The sequence below is a fragment of the Numida meleagris genome, chromosome 1 (genome assembly GCF_002078875.1).
Source record: "Numida meleagris isolate 19003 breed g44 Domestic line chromosome 1, NumMel1.0, whole genome shotgun sequence".
NCBI lineage: Eukaryota > Metazoa > Chordata > Aves > Galliformes > Numididae > Numida > Numida meleagris.
This window is the reverse complement of record NC_034409.1, coordinates 193,396,051-193,410,024: the sequence shown is the minus strand read 5'-3', so window position 1 is coordinate 193,410,024 and position 13,974 is coordinate 193,396,051. Positions and strand designations below refer to the sequence as shown.

Sequence of the window (13,974 nt, the reverse complement as noted above, 5' to 3'; positions counted from 1 at the left end):
GCCACATCTCCATGGTACTGGAACACCCCAGGGATGGTGACTCCCTCACCTCACTGGGCAGCCTGTGTCAGTGCCCGACCACTCTTTGGAGAGGAAATTGTTCCGAATATCCAACCTGAACTTCCCCTGACACAACTTGAGGCCATCACCTCTCATCCTATTGCTGTTCCCTGGGACAAGAACTCCATCCCTGGAGAGGGCATCAGTATGGCCAACCCCATTGGGCAGACCATGCTTGGGCATTGTGCTGGTAGATTTGAGCTGTTGTGGGCTCAGCTATCGCGTGACTGTGGTTAGCAGTACGGATATAGCAGAGGAAATTTGTTGACTACAAAACATTTGCAGTGAAGAAAAAAAAAAAAAAGCTCCTACTGCAGTGTTTAACTGCAAAAAGGGAAATTACAGAGAAATGGGGCTGCTTCTTAAAATTAGACGTCTGATCTCAAAGACTAAATGTGGAAGTGGACCAAGGAGAGAACCTTTTGGAAAGGTTCCCCTGAGCAGCCTGCACTAAAAGCTAGGTGAAAATTGTCACTGGAAGAATGAAAACCTCCTGAAAAGAGCTGGTGAGACCCAAGGGGAATGACGATCCTCCTCGAAAGTCCTGCCCAAGACCCAAATGGTCAACGCCAAGGGACAGCGCACGGATGTGACAACTACTGCAGCTCATCCTCCATCATACAAAGAAACACAAAAGCCCTTTTCAGGGTTATTAAACCACCTGAGATCACCCGGATTCAGCTTGCAGCGTGCAAGGTAAACATTTGTTCTTCCTGGGCAAGGATTGCTTTATTTTTCACGGTTGGCCTCAAGCACTGCTTCTGTGAACACTTTATCGGCAGCATAATGAAGCAACAAAGTCTCCCTCTTGCTTTTTTTCCCAACAAATTGGGCTTCTCTCAGCCCTCTGTTTGATTCCTGCCCCCATGCAGGGTCGGCACCGAGCATGCATCCACCCTTTGTACAATCCAAGCATTAACTCCTGCCCGGTGAAACCCACAGAGCAGCCGGGCTGGGGAAGGAGGTATTTTTTGACTGGGTGGCTGAACCAAAATTTGGGAGGAAAAAATGATTCCGGTCAACAGGAGGTCAGAGCAAATAGTTTCTGTCTGGTTCTTTAACCCTTTCTTCTTTTGGTTTGCTTTGAAGTGAAACGTCAAATGCTTTGTATCAGGGGATGGGAATACTTCAGTGCTTCTCGAACCAATAACTTTGTTTTAGGAGAAAAGAATAACAAATCTCCCCCCAAAAATGATGTTTCCCATTGTTCTGGAGTTGAGTTGTTCCCCTCAAGTCATCTCCAATGATCAACCTGGACGTTTTTGGCTCAGAGATGGATCACTCCTGGGTGGGTGTGGATATGGTCAGTGGTGGCCAAGCAGGTTGTGTTGTGGTGGGTGAATGCCTGCAGAACACTGGGATTGGGTGGAGATGTTCCATGATTCCTGAGCAGCGGTGGTGCTCAGAGAGCAGCATTAGATGGGGCCATCCCCCACATGGCTTGGAGCTGGGCCCCCCAGAACAGCTCCATTTTGGGATGCCTGCCACTGGGTTGGATGTGGCCACCTGTGTTGAGGTGGAAAGGGATTAACCCCATGGGATGTGCTACCCCAGGGCAGAAAATGGGTCCTGGGCTGTCACGGACCTGCACAGTGTTGACTCATCCCACGATCACTGCATATCCCAGGGTCGTGCTTCATGCAGCATCTTGACTCTCTCGAGAGGGTACTTGGTGTCCTGGAGGGGCCATCTTTGCCCTGGGGATGTGGGGCTTCATGCAGGCCGACATCTTTGTCTGAACCACCCAAACCAGGCATCCGATGGGACGGAGCCCAAAGCACCGTGCACCTTTGCGAGCTGATCTGCTATACTGGGAACCCGATGGGGTGAAGCTCTCTTCCTCCACCTACGGGCATCAGGAAGAAGAGCAGCCACTGCAAATTAATTTTACAGCAGTTTATAGAACCGTAGAACCACAGAATGATAGAATATCCTGAGGTAGAAGGGATCCACAGGGATCATTGAGTCCAACTTCTGGCTCCGTACAGCACCAACCAGACCCAAACCCTATGGTTCCAGTTTCTGCACTGGAAGGGGTTGTAGCAATGTGCTACTCTTTGTGCTGCATGGCCGGCCAAACACAGAGCTGGGTTACAACATCTGGGAAGCATTGCTGGTGGAGGGATGATGAATTTCTAGGAAATTATCCCAGAAAGTCTGGATGAGGTTCAGACCAGTGAGATATTAATCACAAGCTGGAGCTGGGGCTGTGGGATGCGGGCAGAGCTGGCTGGCGGCACCATCCCTATGGGTCCAGCTGGAGCTGAGCCCCAGATTCTGGAAGCATCGCCCTTGATCCCAACCTCAACTCATCACCCCAGGAGCTGGCTGTGGGGGGGTCCCTGAGCCCAGGCCACCCAGCTGGGAGACCACGACTCATTTATCTAATGAAGAGCAGATGGGGAGGCAGCAGGGGGTGCGTCTGTGGGGCTTTCAGATTTTCCTTGGCAATTCCCTATGGATTTTTGGCTGCTGCAGCCTTCAGGACTAAGTTTGCATCTGGCATTGGGTGGGTTTGGGGAAGCTCCAGCTGACGTTGCTGACAGTGCGGTGACAGGGATGCCTCCCAACCCATGGCCTCTGTTATTTTTAAGTCTCAGCCTGCTTGCTCCTACTGTAATGAGAAACAGAGAAAGGAAGTTGGAGGACCATCGAGCCTATGCACAGCGGGCAGGGACGGAGCTGGAGCTGAGGGTGGGTGGCTGGATGGAAGGCGGGTGGTGACATCAAGGCAGGTGCTGATCCCAGAGCAGATTGTGACCTCAAGGCAGATGGTGACACCAAGGCAGGTGATGACCTCACGGTAGGTGATGGCCATCTAAATGATGGATGATGGATGATATCAAGGCAGATGATGACGATAGGGCAGATGATGAGCACAGGGCAGCTGGGAACACCAAGGCAGCTGAGGACCTCAAGGTGGACGATGACCTCACAGCAGGCGATGACCATCCAGATGATGGATGACATCAAGGCGGATGATGGCCACAGGGCAGTAGGTGACCACAGGGCCACTCCTTGGGGACGCCCAGCTCCCCACTCCACATCCTGCTGGTGTCAGCAGAAGACTCTTCTGCTGCAGGATTTTGCCCAGTGTGCAAAATGGTTTCAGTATTAAAAAATCAGAGGGCAATGAGGAGGAACCTCCCTACTGGATCTCACTGCTCTGCAGTCATTGCCCTTGGAAAAGGAGCCCTGGGAAAAGGCAGCATCCCACAGCCCTACTTCCAAGCCCCACCAAAACCCAATGGGAGCACCAAGATACCCTCAAACCATGAAGCTCAGATCTCTGAATCTGGGGGAAAAAGGGATTTCCAGTTGAGCTCCCAGCTGGCTGCACGGGGCCTGGTGGAAGACTTTGGAGATGTCCCTGCTTAAATCCAAATGACACGGAAGGAGGGGAGCAGCACACGTGCTTTACAGCTGCAGGGGCTGAATGTGCTCCCACCCTGCACGTCCCAACCTGGAAAGGGTAATAAAAGGGTTTTATTGCACCGGCTTCAGGGCTGCAAGCAGGCTGTCATCCTGTTTGCAAGCGGAGGATCAGGCAGGAGCTGCTCTCTGCAGAGCCCAGCCTCTCCCTTTCAATGGAAAAATCTTCCTTTTTCCCCTCCTTTTTGGATTAATTTGTATTCTAACAGTCCCAGACTGGCTGGCATGGAGCAAGAGATAAAGAGGGAAGAGAGGACAGATTGAGGGGGGAGGAACTTTTCCATTTAATTTCATTTAAAAAACAAAATTTCAACAGTTGTTCAGATGGGAACGTGGAAACCAATAACGTTATTTTCCTTTCCTTCAAGTTACCACATTGTAGAGGGTTTGAGCTGCGGAGAATTCATGTGTTTGAGCCCCAGACTTCCCTCTATTCACTTCCACTCTTTTTCTTCCATTTTCTTTTCTATTAATTTAGTTATTTATTTATTTACCTCCATCTCCTTTATTTAAACCATTTCCTTCAGCTCTAAAAGCTGTGGGATACTTCAGCACAAAAACCCTCCGACATCCCACTCCATTTTGGAGGAAGAGCAAATGCTGAGGGATCCTCCTTCGGGGCTGCCCCATCCACCCCATCTGCAGAAGCCAGAGACTGTTGGATCCCCAAAAGGACAGCAAAGATATTTCAGCTGAACTTTGGGACACCACCTACCACCTTTCCCCACTCATCACTGGTCATGGCATCATTGGTCATCGCTCAGGGAGAGCCGGGACACCGCTCTCAGCCATAGAGTTGGGGTTTGGGGGTGCTGTGTGGGGCTGGGGGTTGGGCTCAATGATCCTGATGGGTCCCTTCCAGCTCGGGGTTGGAGTTCAACAACATGGCCAACAGCTTCAGAAATGACTTGGAGGGAGGGGAGACAGACAGACTTGATCCTTAGTAAAATCCAGCCTCAAAGAGGAAAACCAAAGGGCAAATGAAGTCAGGGCTCACTCCTTGAGAAAAAGCGTGGACATACAGAGTGGCTTATGGTAACGATACGGCCGACTCTGCCAACTGGAAGGGCTGCTCCCCAGCCAGGGACGCGGAGGGAAGGAAGAGCCTGGCTGCTGGGACGGTCTGCAGAAAGACGAGAAGCTCGTGCCTCCACCCATGCCATGGGGCAGATGGGTTGGCTTGGCAGGAGACCAGCAGCGCTCTCAACTTTCTCTTCCTGCTCCCAGCGCCAAGAGGCGCTTAGAAAAAGTGGGTTTTCTGGTTTCTCTTTGTTTCTCTGAAATAACTCCGCAACCTCTGTGCTCCCCGCCAGCGCGCATTGTTCTTGCTTAACTGTCGTTCCTGGGTTTGAGTGACTCACATGAGTCAGCGCTGGCATTGGCTGCAGAGGAGTCAGGGCACGAAACGCTTGGGTGTGATGCAGGAGAGCCCACAAGTGAAAGCTGGGCACGTGCTCCATCCTCGTGGCTTTCACCTTGGGGTGGGAGTCCCAAACGTGGGCTGGAAATCAAGCAGGATGTTAGAGCATAGATTCTGCATTGACTAATGGATCTGTTTCTTGCAGTTCTTCCTCTGGGTGTACGCTTTCGGGTCTTGCTGCTTCAGCAAGGGCTGGGAAGTTTTGTAAAAGGAAAAACCAAAAGCAGAGCGTTCCCCATGGCGTGGGGTCCCATCCCGTAGAGCTGCGCGCGGTCACTGTGCGCGGGTGACACCGCCAGGAGAAAAGGTGCAGAATTCATCTCAAGGCTGAAGAAATTGGAATGAGGGTGAGAGCGGAGGAATTCGAGCTGGCCGGGTTATGGCCAGGCAGATTTCAAGGTGATCTGATCACAGCCTGTAATAAATTCACCCAACGGGATGGCCGCATCCTGAGTGCCGTGTTGCGTCGGCAGAGAGAGGCACAGCGAACGCCAGGCTGGGGAGCAAGCAGCGGATAAACTGCAGTGGAGAAACAGAAGATATTCTTTTCACGAGGTCTGTGGTTGAGCATTGGGAACCCCTCCCCCTCCCTTGGTTTCCGTGGAGAAAAAGGGGAAGCCCCTGAGAAGAAGACGTTTTGCTCCAGTATGAGCTGTTGGTGGCCCCACGAGTTGCTGGGTGAAGAGGAAGGAACGTGGTTTATGAGAAATGAACCAAAGATCTTCTGGTCTTCAACAGGAGAAGCTTTGGAGAAGCTGCCCGCCAGGGCTGGGGAGATGGATGTGGTACAACAGAAAGTTGTGTGCTCTTGCATGGACTCAACAGCTTTGGTGCTGGAGGCATCTACTGTGGAGCCCATGGGTTGGATCTTGCCCTCTTGCATCTGACTGCATCTGGAGCTCAAAATGTATCTACAAAACAGACCTACAACGTTCAGCCTCTATCCCTGCTACCCCCCTCCTCTCTGCACACATTGGAGGAGACGGCAGAAGAGCGCTCGTAATAGAAATAAATTTATTTACTCTAAGAAATCTGGGATGTCTGCACGTTACAAAAATAAAAATGTACAGTTATTATCACAAAACTCACTTCTTTTTTTTTTTTTTTTTTTTTTGTGTGTGTGTGTGTATAAGTTAGTGCTTTGACAAACAAACACAAAACCTGTATTTACATTTCCAGTCGGTACCACTGCAGCCGCTCTCCACCTGAACCGTGCTGGGGGAGAACCCAAAAGCGGTGGTGAGGGTGGGAGTGCTGACCGGGCTGAAGGGGAGAGTTGGGAGCACGGTTTTGTTGAGTTACTCAGAGCACACAGCTCAGTGCTCACGCTGCTTTTGGGCAGCAGTGGGTGAGCAGGTAGGACCTGGCCCGGAGTAAGGTTCGTACCAGCCCAGTGCTTTGCTTGGATTCATTGCTCTGTTATTTGTCTCACCTTGGTGACTGCCTGTAACCCTTCCCATGAAGCTCCACGGGGAGGAAAAGGTGCAACGCCTATCTTAAGCCAACCCCCCCTAACAATCCTCTCCAGGATGAGATGACTCACCCTACAAATGCCCTGTTTTTCTTTGCTGGTGGTGCTCGGGATGGAGACAGTCCTCTCCTTTGTCTTCTGTGGCTGTGATATTGTGGGTCAGGACAAAAGCCCTCCATGGGACCACGATTCCACCGAGCAGGGACCACAGGAATGTCCCAATTATTTCTTTATCTCCGTGTCTTTACTTGACCAAGCCACTTCACAGGGAGGAGGGACGGGAGAAACTAAGAGGTCTGAGGAATCGGTCTAAACTGGGACCAAAAGTGTTTGCCCAACCCTAAAATAGAGCCTGGGTCACTTATAAGAAATAGGACTCAGCCAGTTTTGCAGAAGGAGCAATTTTCATTTTTTGGGGGTGAGGAATCAGCATCCTCGTGGCAGGGCTGGGCCAGGAAACCGTGGGCCTGGGCTCTCCAGTTCTTAACCTGGCAATGAGAGAGATGGGCCACGTGGACCTTCTGGTGAAGGGTTTGGTGGCTCTTCCCTCCAGCTGACCTGGAACTGGTGGGGGATGCAAGCCTGCATCCATACAGGGCTGGGGTTAAGCTCAGCACTCCGTTTGCAGGCATGGCTCCTAGAAGCAGGGTCAGCTCTGCCATATTTCCCTATGATGGCCCACGCTGTCAGTATGGGACATGCCAAGTGGCTCCATGCGGGATGATCATAGAATCACAGAATCCTTAAGAGTTGGAAGGGACCTTTAAATATCATCTAGTCCAACTCCCCTGCAGTGAACAGAGACGTGGGCAGCTAGATCAGGCTGCCCAGGGCCTGATCCAGCCTCACCTTGAATGTCTCCGGGGATGGGGCATCCACCACAGCTCTGGGCAACAATGAGAAACAGTGATGGGATGCATCAACACTGAGCCAAGGAGATGGGCAATGGTCTTCGCTGCTTTGCCAGAACCATGAGCTGCTTGTAAGACCATTAAAAACGAAGCACAAAGAGCTCACCCTCACTTTCACAGAGCTGGAGGTGACTATTGAAGGCAGCAGCACAGAGAGAGCCACCAGTCCCTACAAGCTTTTCAGAGGTGGATGTTGCCGTTGGGAAACAACAGTGGGTCTCTGTGACGTTGACCTCACTGGAGAAACTGGGGACCCACTTGCTGGTGTCAGTACACCCCAGTGGGATGGGAAGTGCCCCCCACCAGCACCCCTTTAAATGGGAATCCTTCAGAAAGGGACTGGAGTTGGGAGGGCATTAGCTGAACAGAGGTTGAGGCGAGGTGGGGGTCAATCTCTTCTCCCAGGTAACAGCGATAGGATGAGAGGTGATGGCCTCAAGTTGCACCAGGGTTGGAGTCCAGGTTGGAAAATAAGGAAAAAATTTCTTCTCAGAAAGAGTGGTAATGCACTGGCACAGGCTGCCCAGGGAGGTGGTGGGTCACCATCGGGCACACGTGGCACTGAGGGACGTGTTGGGGTGGGCTGGGGTTGGGCTTGGGGATCTCAGAGGGCTCTTCCAATCTTCATGATGCCACAGTTATTTCTCCAGGGATGCAAAGCAGCAGGTGTCCCATCCCCACCGCAGGCATTGCTTGCACTTGACCTTTTAATCGACCTGTTTATCACAACCGCAGCTGACACTCCCCATGAATCAAAAGTCTTTTTTCCCTTGCCAAGGCATGGAAAGACTTCTGATAAACGCACGCTCCTTATGGGCCAGGAAACCTGGAGGAAAGCAGACTGGTTTCTTTATGGGACTTCTTGCACGCAGCGTTTTCTCCTTTAGAAAACAGTCTAAAGCATCCAGGGTGTGAATCTTAGCAGATTTTGTAGCCATGCTGGAAGGTCACCCAGGCTGACCGCTGGGGAGGTGCCACGTGCTGATGAACAGCAGGGAAAGAGGCAAAGGGACAGCGTCTGCCCCTACCACCGTGGCAGCACCTCCCTGAAAAAACATGCTCCAAACAGCAACACGCATGGGAGCCAAGGCACCGCAAACACCAAAGGCCTCTGGCCCTGAAGCATCCTCACCTCCCGTCACACGTGGGATGAACCCTTCCACTGCCACAGGGTGTGGGGCAGAGCTAGGACATCACGTCCTTGGAGGTCGTGACCGTGTCATTGCTGGTTCCAAGGGGACCGTTGGGCACAGACCCCATTGCCATCTCATTTTGAGGCTTCCATGGGATTTTGTTGCCTGTGAGCTTCATAAATCTTTGTCCTGCTAAGAAATACAGTACGGGATCCAAGCAGCTGTTGGTGCTGGCTAGGGGCCGGGTTACCTTATAGGCTAAATTTATAGCATTGAGGGTCTGACAGCTCAAGTCCCAGCTCCGGAAGGAGTAGTACAAGGAACGAGTGACATGAAAAGGAAGAAAGCAAACACTGAAGACCACCAGGACAATGATTATCATCTTGACCGACTTCTTTTTGGATCGGGAGAGCCGGGACATGCCCCGCGTGGGCTGCAGCAGCCTGCGGGCCATGAGGCAGTAGCAGACGATGATGATGAGGAAGGGGATGCAGAAGAGAAGCACCATCATCACCGAACTGTAAATGACAAACTGGCCGAAGAGGTCTTTGCTGGATGTGTCGTGGCAGGTGATGGTGCCACGTCTCATGCTGGTGGTGACAAAGAAGAGAACAGGCAACTGGCAAACCACGGTCACCACCCACACGATGACCGACACTCTACGGGCGTAGCGGACGTGTCCCCACTGCAGGGACTTCAGTGGGTAGCAGATGCCCAGGAAGCGATGGATGCTGATGCAGAGGAGGAAGAGGATGCTGCAGTAGAGGTTGGTGTAAAACAAGAAGCGGACTATCTTGCACAAACCCACTCCGAAGGGCCAGTTGTCCCCCATGGCATAGTAATACACCAGGAGGGGCAGGGAGACCACGTAGAGCGTGTCGGACACGGCCAGGTTGAACATGTACGTGGTGGAGGCATTCCAGGTCTTGATCCTAAAGATGAAGCCGTAGAGGGCCAGCAGGTTGAGGAAGAGCCCCACCACACACACGATGCCGTAGGAGACGGGCAGCAGGACGTACTTGAAGTCCTCATCAAACACACACCTGTAGGTGTTGTTGTCGGCACTGCCCGGGACAAGGGAGGTGTTGATGACTCTGGTCCAGGCTGGAGGAGTTGATACGTTCGCCATCACCCTAGGGGAAAGGAAAGAGGCTGTAAGAAGGTGAGAAATCCCTGGAAGAGTTGACTTAGATGAGGAAAAGCCAGTGCTGCAGCACTATATTTGCACTCCTCCAGCTGATATTGCTACCAACGCTTGGCTTTGTCCATCCAAAAGCTATGGACAAACGTAGCCCACAGGTGTGGCTCAAAGCTTGACTGGCACTGCCTCCTCAGTGCAGGTGACAGTGACTGGAGAGGTGGCACGCGCTCATGCCAGCACATTGCATCCCCATGGGACCTCACAGTTGGGCGTTGATGTGAGTGGCAGCCCCAAGAGTGGAGGACTTAGGGTTGAGCAGACAAAAGGAATCTCATTTATCCTCATTTTGTATCTGGGGCACAGAAGGGGAACCAAACTTCTCATTACCGATGGCAGGGGGGTAAGAACTAGATGATCCTCAAGGTCCCTCCCAGTCCAAGCCATTCTATGGTCTGATGACGTGTCACGAGCAAATCCCAGGTCATGCCCCAAGCCACCCTTCTCACCAGGGCCGTGCAGAAATTGTCCCCTGTGCTACAGAGCAGCAAAGATGCTCCCTTCTGTGCTCAGCCACCCACAGTGGTTGTGCATGGGAGTGAGCAGCTGACGCGAGAAAAAATGGACTAGAAAGAGTGTCTGCAGACACGCAGGGTCTGGCACTGTCTGTGCCAGGAGGGACAAGGGCCCCTTTGTATGCTGGGACAGCCCACGACCCGGCCGACACACGATCGTCCAGCCAGCCCGCCAGCCAGGAATCAAATTAAAATGGATTTGCCTCATTTCCCATCAAACAAGGCGGTCTGACCTCCAGTGAAGCAATGGGGCTGAACTGTTACAGAGAAACAGGGGATGCAACCAGAGCTCAGGGACTGGGATTTGGGTGAAAAGAGTTGGGATGAAGGCGTCCTTTATCTGAGCATGAGGGATCACAGAACCATAGAATCATAGAATCACTGGAGTTGGAAGGGATCCCTAAAGGCCATCGGGACCCACTCCCTGCAATGCACAGGGACACCCCCAGCTCCATCAGAGCTCACAGCCCCATCCCCTGACCTCTGTGTCTGTAGGGACAGGGCACCACCACCAGTGCCAGTGCCGGGAAGATGAGCAAACAGAGCTTTGGGGTTGGCAACCAGAGTCAGGATCCTGCTCACAAGGCAGCCTTGTCCTCGCACTCACGCTCTCCCTTCGTTTCCTTTTGCAAATGCAAAAGCCTTTCTTTTTTCTCTCTTTTTTTTTTAAATTTTTTTTTTTTCCTCCTCAATTTTGCCCGGAATCCCTTGGACAGAACCCACTGTGTCCGTCGGGGCCGTGGCTGCCATCCAGCCCTGTGCCAAAGCCCCATTGCATCCGCAGTGAGTGGGTGGCAGGGGACACGCATCCAACCCAGGGGGGACAATGGGAGGGAGAAAGCAATGGGAACAACTGAAGGAACCGAGCAGGAAAAATCCTTCAGTGACAACTAAAAGCAAACCCACCCCAACGCTCTGGGGAGGAGCAGCTGCTGCACCAGCTCTCCTGGTCCTTCCTGAGAGCAGGGCAGGAGGATTTTCTTCTTGCAGTTGACTCTGCACAGCCTTCCAGATGCCCTCATGCACAGCATGCTCAGGGCATCACCCTGCCTGCCTTCCTCCATCCATGGGTCTTAGAACCATAGAATATCCCAAGTTGGAAGTGACCACAAGGATCATTGAGTCCAAACTCTGACTCCACACAAGACCAAGCAAAAATCAGACCTTATGTCTGAGAGAGTTGCCCAGTCTCAATGAACCCGGTGGCAGCAGCTGGCTCTCTGCGCAGCATGCCTTCATCCATGGATGGAGCTGGTTGCAGCATGGCCTTGGGCACATTAATCCCATCTTTTGTTTCCAGAAAATAGGAAAAAAAAGTCCTCTTTGGCTCGTGGTTCCTGGTTACAGAAGGGCCTTGCAACACACAGGATATCACTCACTCCTGTGGCAAAGAGCAGAGGTTTGGGTACCTGGAGCTGGTCTGGATCCATCCATGCACGGAAACGCAGCGGCACATTGGTACTGCGATCCCATCAGCCATGTGCATGGGACATACAGACACCCAAGGGCACAGCCACGTGATGACACATCCCAAAACGCTCCTGTAACAGGATCCACCCGGGCAGGGGACGCTCAATCCCATCCCCAGGAGGGGACTGTCACCAGAGGAGGGCACATGCCAAGGTCATGGGCACCCAAGGGACATGCGGGAGCGCTGGGTTGGACGCTGAATCACAGAATGGCTCGGGTTGGGAGGGACCCCCAAGTCCCAGCCCCGTGCTGTAGGCAGGGCTGCCCAGCACCACATCGGGCACCGGAGCAGGGAGCCCAGGGTCCCCTCCAACCCGCTCCTCGACTCACCAAATCCCAATTTCAGGCCCTTTTCTCAGCCTTCCCAATGAGTTTTGCACTCAAGTCACCGAAGCAAGCCAGTCGTGGCCACGGTGGATGCATCACACTGGGGCTGGATGAGACTTAATGGGCCGTCCCCATTAATTAATGGGGATTCATCCATTGCCAGGGCCCCTTGAATTTGCTGGTGCCTCCTCCGGCGCACACACCATTTGTGTCGGAGGACAAAACCACTCTCCATTTACTGCATTTTTTTCCCGACGGCTCCTTTGCAAAGGCCACAAGGACAGCGTGGGTGTTTTCCCTGCCCTAATTGCACGCGTTTCACCGACTCATCACAATCCCTGCGCCGGGTCAGGAACCGCTCAAGACGTCGGGAAGAGAACAGCCTGGCACCGCTCGCTGCCCTCCGGGAGCGCGGTCGAAATCCTCCGCAACCCAAAGGAAACAACAGATGCTACTGAGCCCTCCTGGCCAGGAGAGGGGAGCAAGCTGAAACCGGAGCCTCGCAACCCAGCGTGGTTTTCATCTGCCCTTTCCAAGCAGCTTCATTTCCCTCTGGGACAGCTCTGTGGTCGCTGAGCTTCCTCCTCCTCCTCCTGTGCACACGGTGCTGCCGGGCTCAGCATTTCGCCTACCCCATCCCTTCCCAACCTCCTGCAAAAAGTTGGTGGGGAATCTGTGCTCCCCTCTTCATCCCTGCCCTGGGAACCTGGGGGTCTCAATGGTTTTGGGGTGGCCCAAGCCAGCAGCAAGCGAGCGATGCAGCCCTGCAATGCAAAGCTCTCAGCTCTCCTCTACCTCAGCCCTGTGCCTCAGTTTCCCCTCCTGCCCCCCCGGTCCCTAACACCAGCACTCTGCTGAGAAGCTGCACGGCTGAGTTTGTTTTCAGGAGGAGTTTGGGTTTGGTGGAGGGTTGGTTTTTTTTTCTTAGGAAATAACTGGATCCAAGGTGAAAAGGGGAATTTGGATAAAACAACCTTTAAAAGGATTTTGTGGCTTTTCTTAGAGGTCCAATGAAATGCTTCACTTTCAGCCCAATGACTTTTTTTTTTTTTTTAATTTCTCTTGGGAATCTCTCCCTGTTTTCCCCCACGAAACCCCTTGAATCCACATGAACCTCAATCTACCCCACTTGATCCTCTGCTTTTTTTGCGGTCCCGACACCTCCCGCCTTCATCCGCAGCGCAGGACAGCCCCAGTAAACCACAGCCAAATGAGCAACAAGTCATTCAGCCCAACAGCACGGGCGCTCACGCATAATTCAAGCTGCCTTCATTGGGCCGGCCCTGCTCCTGCTCCCAGCACAGCAGCTCTCTCTGGGTGGAGGCAAACAGCACCCGGCCGATATTGAACCCCTTGGTCACCAGTCCAAGTGCTCCCTCCCTGCTGCAGCAGCGATGCTGCTCCCCATGTCTTTTTCCCTACACCATCCCCCCCCAATGCCGAGACCCCTCTGGCCATCCCAGAGCCCGTATAGGCTGGGGGGGGGGGGAATTGCCTTCTGCCAAAATGGAAGGGATCACCCATCGAGTCCGAGAGTCGGATACGGTGATCCCAGAGGGACCCTTCCAGCTCAGGGTGCCCTATGGTTCTACCAATGTGATAACAGCTCAGGAGATAACGCTGCTGCCGGGCTCAGCCGTGGCCCCCACGTCCCCAAACCCCAACACGGTGAGCACGTCCTAGACACGAGCAAAAGGGGTCGGGGTTTGAGGTTCGTCACCCACCCCAAACAGGGGATGCTCAGCACGAAGAAGGGATGAATGCTGGGTACCCCCCCCGGCTCCGCGCCCCGCAGGCTCAGGGCCACGGGGCAGAGCTCCCTTCCCGAGGGCGTGAATGAGGAAGGGGAACTCAGGAAGGTGCCCGGCGACATCGCTCCGTTTCCCAGGGCACCAGCCCCGCCGCGGGGGTCGGGTTCGCCGCCCGGACACGAAGGCAGCGGTTTGCCAAACGCATTTTGCAAGAAAGGCGATAAGAAAGGCGATAAGAAAACCGAAGGAGAAAGAGCGCCGTGGAGATGCTTCGCCCCCAAAGCTT

General features: G+C 53.3%; 1 protein-coding gene and 1 long non-coding RNA gene across 2 annotated transcripts in view; one reads left to right on the top strand and one right to left on the bottom strand.

Moving 5' to 3' along the window:
• Positions 385-5,996, top strand: LOC110392133. Its single transcript, XR_002434226.1, has 2 exons — positions 385-756; positions 5,058-5,996. It is a non-coding gene; the product is annotated as an uncharacterized LOC110392133 (long non-coding RNA).
• P2RY2 (purinergic receptor P2Y2) overlaps positions 6,002-13,974 on the bottom strand; it is a 10,123-nt gene continuing 2,150 nt past the window's right edge. Inside the window, exon 2 of the mRNA XM_021384111.1 lies at positions 6,002-9,560. Within this exon, the coding sequence (XP_021239786.1) occupies positions 8,480-9,556 (1,077 nt within the window). The 5' untranslated portion in view covers positions 9,557-9,560 and the 3' untranslated portion in view covers positions 6,002-8,479. The remainder of the gene's footprint in view (positions 9,561-13,974) is intronic.